Raw genomic sequence first — 20,359 nt, 5'->3', positions numbered from 1 at the left:
TTGAGGATTGTTTGTTGAAATTATCCGAAGTAGCAATATTAATAATGTTGCGTTTATTATGCGTATTGCACTTTAAATAGTTTCGACCATATCTAGGAATTGATACGACGGGGATATTCAGATTGTTTGCTTGATGTTGCGATAAACTGAACGCATCATAGTTAGCTACCTCAGTACAATGTATGTCTGCCTCTGACACGGTCACAAAAGAAAAAACATTATGTGAGTTGTGTTTTATTCTAAGAGAATTGCTATGTGTGCAGGGATTATCCAGCCTGACGCCGGCTAGTTCTAGTTTAAATGGCTTCTTACCCGGAGACTCCATGTTTCTTTGGTTAGCTTTTCTCTTTGTTGTTAGCCCAGCTCGGCATCCCCGCTTCTGCTTCCGCTCGCACCGCCTATGTCGTCTCCATTGGCGGTCACCGCTAGCACTTGACTCCGCTGCTACAAAGGCCGCTCGATGTAGCCCACGAAGTATTCCCATGCTAGCGAGGAGGTCCACCGTACATGCATCTTTCAGTCTATAACGACCCGATCCATCCACATCCAGAATTGTCTGTCGGTCGTATGTGATCACAGAGTGTTCACGCTTTGAGCCAGCCATGAAATTGACAGAAATGACGGGTGTTTTTTGCCAAATCGCTCTACACTCCCAAGAGCGTTAGCAGAGCCGCAGCATCGCCATCGCCATGCGCCGCCGCCATAATAATAATATATATTGTTATTTGCTGAAGTATATATTTTATATACTGTGTTTTATTTAATTAATTTATTTGAGACTATTATGCTTTTTTTTTACCTTTATTATTATTATTTCCATTTCCACATTTAAACATGTATAATTGAATTGAGTGAGCACTGACGCTCGGAGCTGTGGAGAGAGATTCCGTTTGCCGTGGACTGTGTGTGACGCCCTGTTTTTGTTTTTTCCAAAAAAAGGTGAATAAATCCCCGTGATTCAACTCCGGTGTGTGTGCCTCACTAAGAAAATACACAACGCAGAACGCTGACTGTTACATACATAAAGTGTTGCAATTATATTGTAAAATGGATGGATGGATGTTTAAAACAAAACTGTTATTATTAATTAGTAAGTATAAATAATTTTTTGAGCCTTTTTAGAGAAAATCATATCATTGTAGTAAATTATGCAAATTACTTGATGATGTCATGGTGACCACGCCCATAGCCACGCCCCCACCGCCACAGGTATCTTGGCAGTTTATGGGAAACACTGTGGTCTGAGAGTACATTTCAGGTCCATGTTGGCAAACGTTTTACTAAGAAATAACTTCTGTCCGGCCACTCTTAACATACAGGCCTGATTAGTGGATTGCTGCACAGATGGTCATCCTTCTGGAAGGTTCTCTTCTCTTCACAGAGAAATGCCGTAGCCTGACAGAGAGACCATCAGACTTGGTCACCTCCCTGACTTAGACTAAGATGAATGCAGCAATGTACAGAGAAATCCTGGCTGAAAACCAATGTTTCCCACACAATCTGATGGAGCTTGAGAGGTGCTGCAAAGAGGAAAGGGCAAAACTGCCCAAAGATAGGTGTGCCAAGCATGTGGCATCGTATTCAAATATATTTGAGGCTGTAATTGCTTACAAAGATAAATCAACAAAGTATTGAGCAAAGGCTATGTGAATACCTATGCACAAGTGTTTTTAAATGTATAAAATGTTGATACATTTGCAAAAAATACTAAACATTTTTTTTCACATTGTTATTATGGGGTATTTTGTGTAGAAATGTAAAGACAAAAAATGTATGTATTCCTTTATGGAATGAGGCTGTAACAGCTGGGATAGGCTCCAGCATCCCCCTCCACCCCGAGAGGGACAAGCGGTAGAAAATGGGTGGAAGGGCATTACAAAAATGTGGAAAAAGTGAAGCGCTGTAAATACTTTCCGGATGCACTGTACAGCTATATAGGGACAACATGACATAAAAACAACAAAACATTCAGTCGTGTTTGCCAACAATTTACCTGAGGCTGGCTGTACCTCCCTGTGACGTCACAAGGAAGCAGCAGCTCGCGTGGTGCCCGTCTCTAATTGGACTTCGGATTCGGACCGGGGCATCAGACAGGGCGAACCGTACTTTCTGTCCACACACAGGGCACCACAGACCCGCTGCGTCTGCCAGTGTGAACACAGTCTTCCCGCAGTGTGTGAATCGCAGCAGATCTCCGAGCTCCATGAAGGACTGTGGACTGACAACTGGACCGGAAGTGGGGGCGGAGACCAACGCTTTGTTCGCGTTTTAGAAATACAACACCTGGATACATATATTTCAAAAACTGCTCCATGGAACATATTTAAAAATATTTGTAATACAAAATACTTTTTTTTTGACAACGATGACAAAATATGTTCCCACTTTAGCGTCGTCTTTTAAAGATTGCATAAAGGAAATACAATAATTCAAGTAGAAATACACCGACCGTGTGCATTGTTTTTTTTAACCAGAGAAGTTTATTTTTATTTTTTTTTACTTAAAGACGTTTATGAGATGTTCGGAACCTGTATTTGATAAGACAGACGTTGCTTTCCGGACGTGTTTGTGTGAGACGCCGCTGTCAAGACGGTCACAACTCGGAAGCTAACAATATTTTGGTGCTAGGAAGATGAGCACCAAACAGGTGACCTGCAGGTGAGTCAGTCTGTCCGTCTCTTCATAATATCGGGGAATGTTAACCTCGGGCTAATGTTTTTAGGTTGTTTCTTGCGTGACCCTTGTTGTTAGCATACACGCAGCCTGTTTGCTGCCAGTCGGTCCGCGTCCTCACATTAGCCGAGCAGTTAGTCTGGTGCAGACAAAACCATCCACACAGGCAAACTGTATCCACACTTATACTTAACCGCTCATTTTCGTATCAGGCTATTGCGTGGCTAAACCGCTTTTGGAGTTTTAATTTTTTTGTAGTAGCACTTGAAACACTTAAGCCATTCTGTCCCGATGACCTGACACCACCAGTGTAGTGATACCCACAGCGTGTCACTGTTGTTATTTTAGCAATATCATTAGGCTGCTTGGCGTTATATTTACTTATGTTGGCCTCCGTTTAACGTCTACGGTGCTCATAGGAAAGTTGATCTAACATGACCTTTGTCTCGTTTTTGTCCCACCTGATTAACAATATTGTATGACTTTTCTTAATTTGATTACATAGTATAATTTTAATGTTATAATTTTATTGCATTAGCTATAATCTGGTGCAGAACATACACTATATTGCCAAAAGTATTTGGCCACCTGCCTCGACTCACATATGAACTTGAAATGCCATCGCATTCCTAACCCATAGGGTTCAATATGATGTCGTCCACATTTTGAAGCTATTACAGCTTCAACTCTTCTGGGAAGGCTGTCCACAAGGTTGCGGAGTGTGTTTATAGGAATTTCCGACCATTCTTCCAAAAGCGCATTGGTGAGGTCACACACTGATGTTGGTCGAGAAGGAATGGCTCTCTGTCTCCGTTCTAATTCATCCCAAAGGTGTTCTATTGGGTTCAGGTCAGGACTCTGTGCAGGCCAGTCAAGTTCATCCACACCAGACTCTGTCATCCATGTTTTTATGGACCTTGCTCGGAATTGTCCAAAATGTTTTGGTATCCTGGAGTATTCAAAGTTCCTTTCACTGGAACTAAGGGGCCAAGCCCAACTCCAGAAAAACAACCCCACACCATAATTCCTCCTCCACCAAATTTCACACTCGGCACAATGTAGTCCAAAATGTACCGTTATCCTGGCAACCTCCAAACCCAGACTCGTCCATCAGATTGCCAGATGGAAAAGCGTGATTCAGAGAAGGCGTCTCCACTGCTCTAGAGTCCAGTGGCGACGTGCTTTACACCACTGCATCCCACGCTTTGCATTGGACTTGGTGATTTATGGCTTAGATGCAGCTGATCGGCCATGAAAAACCCATTCCATGAAGCTCTCTGCGTACTGTACGTGGGCTAATTGGAAGGTCACATGACATTTGGAGCTCTCTAGCAACTGACTGTGCAGAAAGTCAGCGACCTCTTTGCACTATGCGCTTCAGCATCCGCTGACCCCTTCTGTCAGCTTACGTGGCCTACCACTTCGTGGCTGAGTTGCTGTTGTTCCCAAACTCTTCCATATTCTTATAATAAAGCAGACAGCTGACTTTGGAATATTTAGGAGCGAGGAAATTTCACGACTGGATTTGTTGCACATGTAGCATCCTATGACAGTTCCAAGCTGGAAATCACTGAGCTCCTGAGAGCGACCCATTTTTTCACAAATATTTAGGCTAAGTGATTAGGAAACCTAGGGTTGCAAAGCGGTGGAAAGTTTCCGGTAAATTTCCGGAAACATTCCGGAAATTTATCACGGGAAGTTAAGCTCAGGAAGTTTGGAAATATTGACAATTTTTTGATTATTCAAAGTTGGACACCGTCCATGGGAATTAATGGGAATATATGGGAATAAATGGGGAATTACAATAATTATATATTATTGGGCACTTGTCTATATGCTGCTGCATCTTTGTGGCATTTTTGACGTAGTTCTTTGCACAGTATTTGCAAATGTAAACAGCCTTTCCGCCTACATTGGTTGGGGTGAAATGTCTCCACACATCAGATGGTGTACGTGGCATTATTCTGTTTGTATGTATTTATTCTTGTAAAACACTAATGCAATGCCACACACAGATATAAATAGTCAGCTAAACAATTGGAGTAGTCTTTAAAAATATTTTACTGATGGACAAATTAATATAAATAGGCTAGATGAATAAATGAACACTCAATCAGCATGCTAAATCAAACTATAAATAGTTTGATTTAGCATGCTGAACCTACATTCTTGTATGACAACAGAATGGCTAGCAGAACAGAAGGCAGAGGAAACTACACGTTTTGATTTAGTATTTGCTAGTTGAACTTTACAGATCACAAAAAAGGTACATTTGGATCGCTAACATTGTTAGCATAAATGAATGGGATTTAACATATAGAAAATTAGCATCACGGCTCACAGAGAAATATTTTCGGTTCACTATGAGACTGTGGTGGTACATAAACCTAGCTAGCTAGAGATATTTGCCCCAAAATCATTTAACAAGTACAGGAACAGCTAGCTAGCTTGAGTGGAAGTCTGCTGGAGTATCATCCAGTCATACAGTAACAAGCAATTACACCTATATTAAACTTAAATACCATAGATCAAATATATTTACCCCAGTACTATCATCAAAACTTACCTGACTGGATGAAGTCCTTGGGCTCAAATACTAGTGTGGCCTCAATAGCCCTGCTGTAGTGTGTAGCATGCTGGGAATTATCTGTGTATGTGATGGAAGAATGCACTGCCCATGTGATGGAGGAATGCACAGTGCAGGGTTGAAATTCAACTGAATTTGCATTAAATCAGGTTGTTTTAGCTAATAATCATGCTGCAAGATCTAGCATGTTGCATACAACGTTTATTCCCATTAATTTCCTATTAATTCCCGTTAATTCCCATATATTCTCGTTAATTCCCATGGAAAGTTTCCAACTTTGAATTTTCCCGGAATTTTGCAAACCTAAGGACACCTGATTCTGATCATTTGGATGGGGGGCCAAATGCTTTTGACAATATAGTGTATCTGTCTTTGAGCTTAATGTCTCTGTGCATTGTCCCTTCAAATAAAGACTAAACTAAACTCAACAATGAATTCACTGGGCTGTCACTGATAGTGTAGTAGTGGTTCACTGGGCTGACTTCCATGCAGCCAGCGTTGGGGGTTTGCATACACACTTTTGTCATATTTGGTCAAGTTAAAATAAATCCAAGTGCGTTTGCTCTGCTAGTACGGTTCGTTTGGTCTAAAGTGGACACAGTCTAGGTCCAAACAGGACCCGACCAACCAACAGACTGTCTGAAAGACGGGTCTCCGTCTCCCTGCCAGCGGACTCTATAGTCTTGAGCAGGGGTGTCAAACTCATTTTAGAAAGGGGGCCAAATGGAGAAAAATCTACTCCCAAGTGGGCCGGACCGGTAAAGTCACGGCACGATAACTTAAAAACAAAGACAACTTCAGATTGTTTTCTTTGTTTAAAAATAGAACAAACACATTCTGAAAATGTACAAATCATAATGTTTTTTTTTTTTTTACACTTGCATGTTGCGGTTAATAGTATTCTATCTTTATTTGTCGTTGTTCATACTTTCTGAATAAATTATGTGATAATGTTCATCAGTCAACTCATTGGTGTTCATTTTCAATCTATCGAGATAAAAAAATAATATCAAAATCAAATGACAGGATGTTATTTATGTAGTTTGATCATTGTCCTCGACTGGTGCACTAACATCATGTGGTTTATTTTTTATTTTTTACATATGTAGCATCATCTACAAAGATACAAAGAATTGCTATTGCGAAATCTAGTGGACACATTTAAAACAGCTGTTTCTTTCATTCAAAAAATTTTGGCTCATTTTTATAGTTAGCAAACTCATCCCGCGGGCCGGATAAAACCTGTTCGCAGGCCTGATCTGGCCGTACGTTTGACACCCCTGGTCTTTGAATGAGGCTCGCCTCGCACCTAGAACACTGCATATATTGTGACCAAATTTGTTATTTACTTCTTTCAGCAGCTTTATCGACCCTGAGCAAAATTCCAAAAAGTGTATCTCTCTTTTAATGAGATACGCTTTATAAAAATGTGTTATTGTTCTACAATCTATTGTTGAAGTATAGGATCAGGACTCGAAATCATATTGGAGGCTAAAAATGTTGATCAAGACATCCCTAGTCAGTGTTCTTACGCATGGTTTTTAAGTTTGCCAAAATATATTTAAGTATTAACCGCCCAGGGTGTGCCAGCCAAATTTAGACTAAGCTATGAAGTTACAGTGGGTACGGAAAGTATTTAGACCCTTTTAAAATGTTCACTCTTTGTTTCATTGCAGCCATTTGCTAAAATCTAAAAAGTTTATTTTATTTCTCGTTAATGTGCACTCAGCACACCCGATCTTGATAGAAAAAAACAGAAATGTAGAAATTTTTGCAAATTTATTAAAAAAAGAAAAACTGAAATACCTCATGGTGACAAGTATTCAGACCTTTTGGTGTCACACCCATGCTGTTCATTTCTTCTGATCCACCTTGAGATGGTTCTGCTTCTTCAGTGGTGTCCAGCTTTGTGGAATTCAACTGATTGGACTTGTTTTGGAAAGGCACACACCTGTCTATATTAGACCTTAAAGCTCACAGTGCATGTCAAAGCAAATGCAAATCATGAGGTCGAAAGAACTGCCCAAGGAACTTCGAGACAGAGTTGTGGCAAGGCACAGATCTGGTTACAAAAGCACTCAAGGTTCCGAAGAGCACAGTGGCCTCCATAATCCTTAATGGCGACACTGCACTGTTTTTGGAATTTTTTCTATCGATCACACTCATTATGAAAGACGACGGATGTATATTTTTGTATTCATTCTAAATTGTAAATAAATGCAATCATAAGTCTGCTTATAATGAAGCATAAGGGAGCCACTCTATTCTACCTATAACACCCTTAAAAACATCCAAACACCTCCATTAAGGTTTTATATTCATGATGTAAGTATATATGTAATGTAGTAACAGGCACATTTATAACATTTAATATTTACATATTTTGATCATTTAAGTCATACGCGGCGCATTAATTAAAAAAAAAACGATCACGTTTGCTTTTTTTTTTTTTTACAACTCCATCACTGATCACTACTCAATGCAGACTTTGAGAGCCAACACAAATACGGTAATAAAACAAAACTTACCGTACAATGTCTGCTGACTGCTAGGATGTTCATATATTCCCGTTTAGATGAAGAATGACTCATAACCCTCTCAAAGAATACGGGGGTGGATTCATTCTTGCCATTGGCTGTCAAAGTGTACCAATTTGACGAGCAAGGAAACGAGGAAGCAGCTGATAAGTCAATCATGTCAACATTGGCACACGAGCTCGTGATCTCGGAGTCGCTATAAATATTTTGTCTGCGTTACCGCTTATAATAACAATATCGCTAGTACTTGGTTAATATTCAAGTCACAAAATATAAATGGAGTATTGGTGCCGCATTTCGGATGTTTTTTTATTGGGTTTTATGGGCGGAATAGAGGACCTCCTATTGTCCCAGCAGACTTTTATTTACGTTTATTTACGAGTTAGGATGCAGTAAAAAAATGAATCTGTCATGTATGTCATAATGATTGTGAACGATAAACACAATTCCAAAAAAAGTGCAGTTCCCTTTAAAATGGAAGAAGTTTGGGACGACCACAACTCTTCCTAGACCTGGCCGTCCAGCCAAACTGAGCAATGGTGGTAGAAGAACCCAAAGATTAATGTGTCTGAGCTCCAGAGATGCAGTAGGTAGATGGGAGAAAAGTCCACAAAGTCAACTATCACTGCAGCAATCCACCAGTCGGGGCTTTATGGCAGAGTGAAACAGAGACGGACCTCTCCTCAGTGCAAGACATATGAAAGCCTGCATAGGGTTTGCCAAAAAACACATGAAGGACTCATAGACAATAAGAAATAAGATTCTCTGGTATGATGAGACCAAGATTTTAGTGTTAATTTTAAGCGATGTGTGGAGAAAACCAAGCACTGTTCATCAGCTGTCCAATACACAATCCTAACAGTAAAACATGGTAGTGGCAGCATCATGCCATGGGGGTGTTTTTCAGTTGCAGGGACAGGACTGTTTGCAATTGAAGGAAATATGAATGCGGCCAAGTGTAGAGATATCCTGGAAGAAAACATCTTCCAGAGTGCTCAAGAACTCAGACTAGGCCAAAGGTTAACCTTCCAACAAGTCAAAGCTAAAATAACAATGGAGTGGCTTCGGAACAACTCTGTGACCCTTCTTGACTGGCCCAGCCAAAGCCCTGACCTAAACCCATTTGAGCATCTCTGGAGAGACTCGGAAATTGCTGTCCACCAATGTTCACCATCCAACCTGACAGAACTGGAGAGGATCTGCAAGGAAGAATGGCAGAGAATCCCAAAATCCAGGTGTGAAAAATGGTTGCATCATTCCCAAGAAGACTCATGGCTGTACTAGCTCAAAAGGGTGCTTCTACTTAATACTGAGCAAAGGGTCTGAATACTTATGGCCATGTGATATTTCAGTTTTATTTTTAATAAATTTGCAAACATTTCTACATTTTTGTTTTTTTCTGTCAAGATGGGGTGCTGAGTGTACATTCATGATAAATAAAATGAACTTTTTGCCTTTAGCAAATAGCTGCAATAAAACAAAGCGTGAAACATTTAAAGGGATCTAAATACTTTCCGTACTCACATGACTGTAAGTAGAGGGCAACAAAATATGAGCCTGCGGGCCCTGACTTTGAGACCTCTAGGATAAGTGCTATCAAAAAAGATGTCAGAATGGTGTTGTGTTGTCTGCGGCAGGTACTTTCTGCATGGAGTGTGCAGGGAGGGCAGCCGCTGCATGTTCTCTCATGACCCCTCCAACAGTAAGCCCTCCACCATCTGCAAGTTCTACCAGAGAGGAGTGTGTGCCTACGGAGAACGATGCAGGTAAGTTGTCAACTAAATTATACTTGGCAGGTGAGTTGTACCTTTTTTATAGGGTTCATGTGTGTGTTTGCAGGTACGACCACGTAAAACCGGCGTACAGAGTAGGGGCCGGGCTTTCAGACAACAAGGCGGGAGGAGGCTCAGAAGGCGGAGCTTCAGTCAGATCTGAACCCAGGAAGACGATGGTCCTGAGAGAGAGAGGTGACTCCTCACGTTTATAAGGATGAAAAGGACACAGTTAACATAGTAACATGTCACTTTGTCCTCAGCCGATTTCACTTCCTGCCTACAAACAGACTTGATGGACAAAAGTCTGTCAGTGGGCCAGGTCGACAGCATGTTTGGGGGTCAAGCAGGCGGCCTGGGCTCAGAGGTAACAGCTGCAGCACCCCAGTCATATGTGGACGCCATCAGAACGGGTTTGGAAGCTTCGGCCCCAGAACAAGGTGGGACACAAAACACTGGTTGCTGTTGCTCGACATCTTGCATCCGTTGCCCGATTGAACGTGGTCTCTGTTGCCATAGCGCCTTCTCCGATGGGCGGGGCCTTTCAAGACTTTTCCCAGCTGTGTCCTTATGCCGCTGCCGGTCGCTGTTACTATGAGGACAACTGCCCCTATCTCCATGGTGACCAGTGTGAGGTGTGCAGGCTACAGGTGCTACACCCACATGACCCTGAGCAAAGGAGAGCTCACGAAAAGGTACTGACACTATTTATTTTCAATTCCCCGGCTGACAAGCGGCTAGCAGCTAATTATGTATCTGCATACAGTGTGAAGCTTCTTTCGTAAGCTAATAAGCACTTCCTTTACGGAAAATAAACAGCATTTTTTTAGTATTTTAAGTATCATTGTCAAGTAGCATTATCACTAACCTGTTACACATTGAGAGCAAGCCAGGAGCAGGCATGCTAATTGCTGGGTTGCATATGACGCCACATCCGTTTTTTTTCTTTGCGGCTTAGGCCATGTCCACATGAACACGGAGAGTTTCAAAAACGCATATTTAGGGTTAAAATGATCTCCATCCACACAAGTGTATTTTCAAAGTTGTCTGTCTACACACAAACGCATACACTTGCTGTCTTGCACATTTAGTGCAATCAGAAGCCTGGAAAAGTAGATACAGCTGACTTGGTGGCATTACACCTCTGTTACAATGTTTATTTTGATATACTAGACGTACAATGACGTGTACATTATTTTTAAAACCAGCCTGCACCTCCACAGAGCCCTGGGAACTTTATGCATCTTTTTTTTGGTGTTTAAAGCTCGCATGAACGCCTGTGCTGCTGAAAGCTGAAATTATTACATGTTTAATTAGCATTTAGTCAACAAGGTGATGTATTACATGTGGAGTGAAGTGTACATTATTTCTAAAGTTAGCACGCACTAACGAGCCAAGGAAGCCCTTTTGCATGTTTAAGTGCCTATAAGCGCACGGACGTGCGTATGCCACTGCAAAACTCTCATGGAACTATAACGCATTTAATGATCAATATAAAGATACATGTGCAATGAAGTGTACATTGTCTTTAACATTAACAAGAAGGAAGGATACATCATGTTTTTTTTAGTCGTTCGGGCGCGTTACATGCACGTGCACGGGCGCGCCCGACTCTTTCTACACAAATGGAAGCAACACACATAAGTTAACTTCATGATCTGTCGTTAAACAAAGAATTAAAAACATGAGATATTGTTGCAACTTTCTTATGACACAAAGCAAAACGTCTTGCTTGTCAAAGTTGTTCCATGAGCTGGAGGTTCGACAGCGATCGTATCCAAAACAGCTGACTGTCATTGTCGCTGGCGGGAGTGTCGCAAAGCCCATGGTTTTTTGTCAATGTCGAGTGAAAATAGAAGCATATTTACGTTCAAACTTACAGTAAATCCTCTTATAGTGTGTTTAAAGGCAGCAAGGCAGTGTTGCTGAGCTTTGGAAATGACAGCGCACAACCATGACGTCATTAGAGTAGTACAAGTCTCCGTTTGTGCCGTGTACACTCATACACTGAGCGGAGAGTTTTAGAACTCTACACTTTGGCCAGTGTTTGCAAAAGTCTGCGTTTTTAAAGACAAAAGTATGCGTTTGCGTGTGGACCAGGGGCCTAAACGCAGAGATAAGTGGGCGTTTATTAAGTATCTGTGTTCGTGTGGACATGGCCTTAATTCACATGATGGTCAACAAGCTTGAGCGTAGCATTAAAACAAGTGAGGGTGTGGGTGGAGTTTGAGCAGAAAATGCTGTATTGCTGTTCTGTTCTTGGGTTGTACGATCGTTCAAATAGAGAGATAGGGAAGAACTTTCATGGAGTCCTGAAAGAAGAAGTCCATAAAGGTAATATCAGGGGAAAAAAACGAAAGTGTGTCAAAGTAAATGGCTCTTAAAGAGGATCTGCACTTTTTGGGGGAATTTTGCCCATCGTTCGCAATCATGAGAGACAAGAAAACAAAAGTTAGTTTTTTTTTTGCATTCCAACTTTGAAAAATCGTCTCATTCTTAGTGGCTAGCAATGCATAATTGGAGCCATCAATTCTACCTCTAAATCGCTTTAAAATTACATTCAAAAACTGTCAACAATACTTAATTTATATTCCGTAACCTGTATAACAACCAATAAAGTACTATCTATCTGTAGGACCATTGTTATTCTAAGAGTGAACACTGAGGAACTCCTTTTCTACTGTGGGACGGCGTGGCGAAGTTGGTAGAGTGGCTGTGCCAGCAATCGGAGTGTTGCTGGTTACTGGGGTTCAATCCCCACCTTCTACCATCCTAGTCACGTCCGTTGTGTCCTTGGGCAAGACACTTCACCCTTGCTCCTGATGGCTGCTGGTTAGCGCCTTGCATGGCAGCTCCCGCCATCAGTGTGTGAATTTGTGTGTGAATGGGTGAATGTGGAAATACTGTCAAAGTGCTTTGAGTACCTTGAAAGGTAGAAAAGCGCTATACAAGTATAACCCATTTATCATTTATCATTTATTTACTGTAGTAACACGTCGGCATGCTTCAGTATTCGCCGTCAAAGGTAGCTACGGAAAAAGACAAGATAGCTTCTACATCAGCACGAAACACGTTTGAGTTCGTAATGCACAACACAACGCGATAGGACCCCAATTTGTACTGACTCTAAAAACATGAACAATCATATTACAGTATCTGTAAAATATTAGCCCATATTTCATGTTTTGTTTGTACACAGCTAGCTAGACAGCGTATGTACTGTAGTTGTAATAACACACATGATGTGCTGCGTGTATCATGATCAATATTTAAAATGTGACAATGGGCAGTTGTGCGTTTGGTCCAGCCGGCAGGGGACTTTTTTCCAGTTTATGTGGGTAAGCACTACATTTATTTCGAAATAGCTTGGCTTCAAGTTCCACATTTGCAGCTTTGAGTCAAGCCGACCTCACACTCTCGGCTTCTGTCTGCTCCGTCTCACCCTTCCTTGTGCTGGCTTTTAGAAACAGTAGTTCATCCTTCGTATATTTAGCTTCAAAATATATATATATATACTATATTTATATTCCAGGTTTTCCTCTGAAAATATGTTTGTGACATGATGTAATTTGCATGTTCATGTATTTTTAGTTTTTGTAGCACTACCCCACTCTTCCACAAGTAGGGTCAAAAGCGACACTAAGCAGTTCCTATGAAATCTTCTATGAACCTTTAATTCTTGGCAACTCTGACTGTCCCACTTACACATCTAATGTCATCTTTCACATCTGATGCAACTGGCCAACAAATTGGCAGGAGTGCCATGTCACTAGTTGTGTTTGCTGGCCATGTTGGCAAGAGTGTCAGGTGACTATTTCTGTTTAGTGGCCATGTTGGGAGGCAGCGTGGCGCGGATGGTAAAGCGGCCGTGCCAGCAACTTGAGGGTTCCAAGTTCGATTCCAGCTTCTGCCATTCTAGTCACGTCTGTTGTATCCTTGGGCAAGACACTTGACACTTGCTCCTGATGGGTCCTGGAAAAGAGCTTTACAAGTATAATCCACATTGAAAGATACAACACAAAACTTATGGGCTAAACATAACCAACTTGTTTAATGCACTTGCCATGGTTTTTACAAGAATGTAAAACGATCCAAGTTTTACAGTATTTGGAATGAACTCATTAGCTTTCTGTCATCCTACAGTCTTTAGTGGATCAGATATTGCCTCTTCCTGGGTGGTGAGACTGCTGACAGTCAAAGTTGAATCAGATGTGAGAGATGACATCAGATGTGTAAGTGGGACAGTCATAGTTGCTAAGAATTAATTAAATGTTCATAGAATATTCCACGGGAACATCCATAGTGTCATTTTGTCACGGATGATCGGTATCGGAATCGGCAGCATAAAAACTTGATATAAAGATCCCTACTTTCAATGACTTCCTGTAAACTAGATGGTCATGTGGTCCGCAGATGTGCCTGCTGGCCTTCGAGAGTGACATGGAGAAGGCGTTTGCTGCCCAGCTCAGCCAAGACAAGGTGGGATTACTTAGTAGTCATATGATGATGATGATGATGATGATATTGTTACTAGCTAAACCGCTTGTTGGTTCAGGTGTGTTCCATCTGCATGGAGGTGGTGGTGCAGAAGGTGAACCATTCGGAGCGCAGGTTTGGGATTCTGTCTTCCTGCTCGCATATCTTTTGTCTGGCCTGCATCCGACAGTGGCGCTGCACTCGCAACTTCAGCAACAAGATCATCAAGTATGAGGGTCTTATAACGCCGCCGCATGTCTACGTCCGTGCCTACGTTAATGTCCGCTCTTGTCTCAGGTCATGTCCGGAGTGTCGCGTCATTTCCGAGTTCGTCATACCCTCAGTGTACTGGGTAGAAGACCAGGACGACAAGGACCACCTGATAGAGCTGTTCAAGTCGGGAGTGAGGTGAGTAACCTGTCCTTAGCATCCTCTGGGGCAGGGGTGGGCAATTAATTTTTACCGGGGGCCGCATGAGCAACCCGAGCACTGCTGGAGGGCCACATCGACAATATTTCAATTAAATTTTGCTCAATATTATTTTTGATATATACAGTAAGATAAATAATAATAATAATAATAATAATAATAATAATTAATAATAATAGTAATACTTCAACATAGTGTGTGTAACAGCATTCCATGACTAATATAAATAAATTAACATTAATAATAAATGACAGTAAAATAAGCACACGTATGACTGAGGAGTCATAGTGTAACTTTGTGTGGTGTTTGAGTTGTCCGACTTTTTGTGTGGCCATAAACGCACCAGTGGTTTAGTGGTATGCGTGTTGGTGACAGATGACAAGTTGGTTTTGGCCTGGTTTGTACGGCAGAAAATGACTAGTTTTTCGAGATAGAAGTGTTTTACTCATGTTTTTGGTGTGGTTATGTCCGAATATAAACAGTTTTGCTCAATAAAGTGATCGATATAATTATTTTCCTCGAAGCATCTCGATAGACGTTACAATAATTGAACGGTGTTCAATTGAGCGGTGTTGACGAACACCGTTAGGGCCGCTTGTTGTCACTGTCACTCAAAGTTGCATTGCAAAATTACATAGAATAATATGTTTATTTTGTTTAGAATTCAGATGGGATTTGATTTGGTGCGCGGCATATATTTGCTGTGCACAGCGGACGCTTGAGCAGTGCGCAATTGCGCAGGCACGCACCTTAGAGGGAACGTTGCTTGGCAGTCCATGTCTTGTTGAAAACACGCCATTCCTCATCAACTTTTCTCTTTTTAGCGTCTCGGGTGTAAACCGTGCATCACTTGTCGCTGCATGTGCACCTTCACTCGCAGGTTACACACGGCCACACGCCCGTAAATAATACTTTTCAAAATAAAAGCAGCACAGTTGTATTGCGCGCACGACATAGATGTTTTTTCAACTTTATTTTGTAATTTGTGATTGCAGCTGTTCACATTCATTTACAATCACGCACACGCATACGTCCACACGGAAGTAATACAAATAACGATTTTCAAAACAAAAGCAGCTCCGTTGTATTGCACACTCGACATAGATACTTTTTAAAATTTATTTTGTAATTTATAATTGGCCTCACGCGGGCCGGACAGGGATGCACAAAGGGCCGGATGCGGCCCGCGGGCCGCAGAATGCCCAGGTCTGCTCTGGGGTGTGTGTTGCTGTCATGAAAACATAAAATGTGGAATAAAAGAGCAATCGGGTGTAATGTAACGAGAAAATGTTGCAATATCGACACTAACAACTAGGACTGGGCGATTATATGATCGTGATCGATTGTCGTGATTAGTTTCAGTTCGATCACAGTGATCAGTTGTTACCATAACTACCTCGATCAAACATGGCAGAAATATCTACCAAGGTAGGGAAGCAATGGTGCTTGGAATAATCCTGCACGGGACAATCCGACTTTATTGACCGTTGTCCTGTGCGTGTCTGTGGACGTGTGCATGTGTTTGTGTGAATGTGATTGTGTCGGAGGGTGTGCGCAACAATCCCTGTTCACCGTCGCGAACGTCAGGCTTGTCACAACGTAATTAATGCTCAATCAGCGTTGTGTCTCTTCCACCTTACACAGCTGGAAGTGTAGCCCAGAAGAACAAAATATAGAAATATGGCCAACATGGTCATAGAAGTTCAAACACAACATTTAAAGGGGAACTGCACTTTAGTTGGAATTTTGCCGATCAGTCACAATCTTTATTAGGAACAAGAAGACAATTTCTTTTTTTTTTTTTTTTGCATTCTAATTTGTTATAATTGGCCCGTTCTAGGTGGCTAGCAATACAGTTAATGGGAGCATTCCATTCTGCCTCTAAATCCCTTTAAAAATGCATCCAAAAACCGCCAACAATACTTAATTTATGTTCCGTAACCTGTATAGTAAACAAGCTGTAGCGACATTGTTATTGTAAGAGCGAACACTGAGGAACTCTTATTCTAGCGTCGTAACACATCGTCTAGCGATGGCATGTTACGGTATTAGCCGTAAGCTAGCGCCGGCACGAGGTAAGTTTTTGAGTTTGTAACTCAAAACATAATACGATAGGACACCAATCTGTATTAACTGAAAAACATGAACAATCATATTGCAGTATCTGTAAAGTATTAGCCCCAATTTCATGTTTTGTATGTACACAGCTAACTCGACAGTGTATGTAGTTGTAATAACAAGCATGATGTGCTGCATGTATCATAATCAATATTATAGTGACTCACTTGATGGAAAATTGTGCATTTGGTCCAGCTGGCCGGGAACGTTTTTTTTCCGGTTTATTTTGGGTAAGCCACGCCGACCTCACTCTCTCGTCGTCTTGTCTGCTCCAACGTTTCACCCACTGTTTGTGCTGGCTCCTATAAGCAGCAGTCCATCCTCCGTATATTCAGGTTAAAAAAAATAAGGTTGTGAATCCTCATCGGTCCAAAAATAGTCATCTTTGTTGTCTGTTACCAAGTCTTCCATTATTAGAACACTAGCGTTTGTTGCCTGAAGTCTGAAGAACGTTGCTATAGGAATGGAAATAAATGCACCGAGAATATAAGTTCTGGAAATGCATAAAATGACAAAAATATTACATATTACATATTGTTATGAACATGTCTGTTATTACATTACATACCTGTGTGTGTGTGTGTGTGTGTGTATATATATACTTTCAGTCTGTATCTAAAATGTTGATGGAGGGTTTTGAAGTTGTTTCAGATGGCTTTGAAGGCTACAATGGTGACTCCCATTGGCCACATCTGGCCAACGTTTTTTATCATCTTCGGAATCCTAAAAAAAAAGACATGTGTTATTGTCTCTCATTATATTTGAAAACGATGGGCAAAATTCCCCAAAAAGTGCAGTTCCCCTTTAAAAGGAGCAGCAGCTTCAGTGGAAGACTGTACTCTCACTGACTGCTTGAGCTCATGTCGTGGTGGTGTGATCCTGCCCTGAATGCGGTCTCGCAGGCAGGCACAGAATGTCTCCGTCTATTGGTTCTGACTGGGAGAACAAACACACCTACTAATTCAATCAGGAAAAATACATTTTATCTCTAAATATTTTTGAATGAGAATTTTTGTATCTGTGTTTTCTCTGATTCAATTGTTATAAAATGTACTAAAAAACTCTGCAGACAAGATTTGTTCAAATAATTTTTGAGTTTGTGGATAAAATAATTTTGTTCTTGAAATAATCATTAAACATGTTTTGTGTGTTGGTACACATTATTCTACTGTACCTCAAATTCAAACTGCACTTTAATGTATTTTCATTAATTATAAAAATAAGAATTTGAGTTTTAAAAAAACTCCAAAATCGGGGTCACCGCTTTCCCTTTGCCAAACCGCTGGTGAGAAGCACTGATGTATGCAACTAATTAAAGAATTTAAAAAAATCTAAATAAAATTTGAATGTGTTATTTAGTAAATGTTAACCTAAAAAAAAAGGATTCAGTAAAGGTGGGTATATTTGGGCACCTCACGATTCGATTACGATTATGATTCAGGAGCTACGAATCAATTAAACATTGATTATTGATGCACCTTTAATTTATTTAGCGGTTAGCTAAGCTACAAAATACAAGGGAGAGATAAAGGGACGAGTGCAACTCCACGGGCAGGGGACAAAATATACGAGAATAATCAATGATGATTGGTTGGGTTACGTATTAGAACGTCCATGATTGGTTGGTTTACTATGATGAGTCACGATTGGTTAAGATTAGGCCAAAACATTAGGGACAGGCCAATCAGAGGTCAGATAGGGCGGGTCATCGAACAAGGAAGGGAAATCACAACAGACACGCACATCCCAAATGACGACGAGAGAGTCGGAGAAGAGAAGAGGGAATATTATTTCCCCCCTTGTACCTCCACCAGGGCACCGCCCTGGACTTGGCTGGGGACCTGCGGCCCCCAGACCCCAGGCTAATTTTCAGTCTTTTTCATTAATTTCAAATCACATGCCTGCTAAATAAGCGTTTATCACTTGCAACTTTTAAAACATTGCATTTTCAATAAGAAACTGTTAAATGTATTCCCATTATTTTATTTATAGAAATGTGTAAAAAAACTTGAACATAAGTGCCTTATAATAAAGAAGCGGATCTCTCGGTGAGGTGGCCCGCATTTTGAGTCACCAGGACCTTTAACATTTACTAGAATTGAGGATAGCCCGAAAGGTTACAATAAATATTGTATTAGTTTTGAAAATGAAAAATATCAAAATGGCTCCGCATGCTTTAATTTGTCAGTGTTCAGTCCTCAGTGGAAAACATTTGGACACTCCTGCACTAAACTCAAAATTCACACACTAGTAGTAAACGGCAAATAGTAAGGATGTCCGTTAATATCGGACTGCCGATATTATCGGCCGATAAATGCTTTAAAATGTAATATCGGAAATTATCGGTATCGGTTTCAAAATTATCGGTATCGGTTTCAAAAAGTAAAATGTATTACTTTCTAAAACGCCGCTGTGTACACGGACGTAGGGAGAAGCATAGAGCGCCAATAAACCTTAGAGGCACTGTGACCGTATGAACAACTTTAACACTGTTACAAATATGCGCCACTCTGTGAACCCACACCAAACAAGAATGACAAACACATTTCGGGAGGACATCCGCACCGTAACACAACATAAACACAGAACAAATACCCAGAACCCCTTGCAGCACTAACTCTTCCGGGACGCTACAATATACACCCCCCGCTACCCCCTACACCCCCCCCCCCCCCCCCTCACCTCAACCCCACCCCCCCAACCCCCGCCCACCTCAACCTCCTCTCAGGGAGAGCATGTCCCAAATTCCAAGCTGCTGTTTTGAGGCATGTTAAAAAAAATAATGCACTTTGTGACTTCAATAATAAATATGGCAGTGCCATGTTGGCATTTTTTTCCATAACTTGAGTTGATTTATTTTGGAAAACCTTGTTACATTGTTTAATGCATCCAGCGGGGCATCACAACAAAATTAGGCATATTAATGTGTTAATTCCACGGCTGTATATATCGGTATCGGTTGATATCGGAATCTGTAATTAAGAGTTGGACAATATCGGGATATCGGCAAAAAAGCCATTATCGGACATCTGTGGTAAATAGAGTGCAAAGTATACTAATTGAGGTTTATCAAAGAATAATTTCATTTGCGAGAGTATTTACAGTGGTTGTATATATGTACATGTGTGTGTGTTTGCAGCAAGAAAGCCTGCAGGTACTTTGACCAGGGTCGCGGCATGTGCCCCTTTGGGGGTAAGTGTTTGTATCTCCACGCCTACCCGGACGGAACCCGAGCAGAACCCGAAAAGCCGCGGAAACAGCTGAGCGCCGAGGGAAACATCCGGGTCAGTGCCTGCGACCGCCATGTCGATTGACGGGTGTAGCGCTCGCGACTTAACGACCTCTGCTGTGTCTTCACGTCAGTTCATGAACAACGTCCGGCTGTGGGACTTCATTGAAGAGCGCGAGCAGCACCCTGGCCGACCTTTGCCCTCCCTCGACGATGACATCACAGAGCTGAGGGAGCTCTTCATGCAGCTGTCGGCGCCGAGCCAGGACGGACCCGATGCTCCGCCCGATCCAGAGCAGTAGCGACCAGATAAAGACAGCGTTCCCGCGCAAACAATGTGACGAGTTAGAAAGTGAGTTTTCTTGTGTGTAGAAGTAAAGTCGGCGTCCACACAGCAACACTTCTTTCCTGCCAGCTTGTAAATGAATTCATGTATTTATAGGAGGTCACAACAGTCCAGTGGTTGCTTTACATGACTCTGAGCTGTGTTTTATTCTTGATGTCATCAAGCTAATAAAAGCTGTTGTGTAGAACTGTA

The 20,359-nt window shown here is 41.4% G+C and overlaps 2 protein-coding genes across 2 annotated transcripts in view; one reads left to right on the top strand and one right to left on the bottom strand.

Moving 5' to 3' along the window:
* The window catches only part of LOC133647123 (MKRN2 opposite strand protein-like), a 15,787-nt gene extending 13,531 nt beyond the window's left edge, over window positions 1-2,256 (bottom strand). The window contains exon 1 of the mRNA XM_062043252.1: window positions 1,994-2,256. Within this exon, the coding sequence (XP_061899236.1) occupies window positions 1,994-2,205 (212 nt within the window). The 5' untranslated portion in view covers window positions 2,206-2,256. The remainder of the gene's footprint in view (window positions 1-1,993) is intronic.
* Window positions 2,123-20,359, top strand: LOC133647114 (E3 ubiquitin-protein ligase makorin-2-like). The gene is made up of 10 exons (XM_062043241.1): window positions 2,123-2,658; window positions 9,435-9,563; window positions 9,637-9,764; window positions 9,833-10,009; window positions 10,089-10,264; window positions 13,983-14,048; window positions 14,125-14,273; window positions 14,343-14,453; window positions 19,732-19,876; window positions 19,956-20,359. The coding sequence occupies exons 1-10, from the start codon at window positions 2,633-2,635 to the stop codon at window positions 20,121-20,123; spliced, it is 1,275 nt and encodes a 424-aa protein (XP_061899225.1). The 5' UTR covers window positions 2,123-2,632; the 3' UTR covers window positions 20,124-20,359.

Source organism: Entelurus aequoreus, linkage group LG01 (assembly GCF_033978785.1).
Source record: "Entelurus aequoreus isolate RoL-2023_Sb linkage group LG01, RoL_Eaeq_v1.1, whole genome shotgun sequence".
Classification (NCBI taxonomy): Eukaryota; Metazoa; Chordata; class Actinopteri; order Syngnathiformes; family Syngnathidae; genus Entelurus; species Entelurus aequoreus.
Note: the sequence above shows the minus strand (reverse complement) of the source record. Positions and strands in the feature narration are given on the sequence as shown.

Bases quoted from the DNA above. Each gene is read 5' to 3' on its own strand.
- LOC133647114 (XM_062043241.1), top strand. From the start codon at position 2,633: ATGAGCACCAAACAGGTGACCTGCAG. The intron at 9,765-9,832 runs GTGACTCCTCAC...CTTTGTCCTCAG, and splicing joins GATGGTCCTGAGAGAGAGAG to CCGATTTCACTTCCTGCCTA. The intron at 19,877-19,955 runs GTCAGTGCCTGC...TCTTCACGTCAG, and splicing joins GCGCCGAGGGAAACATCCGG to TTCATGAACAACGTCCGGCT.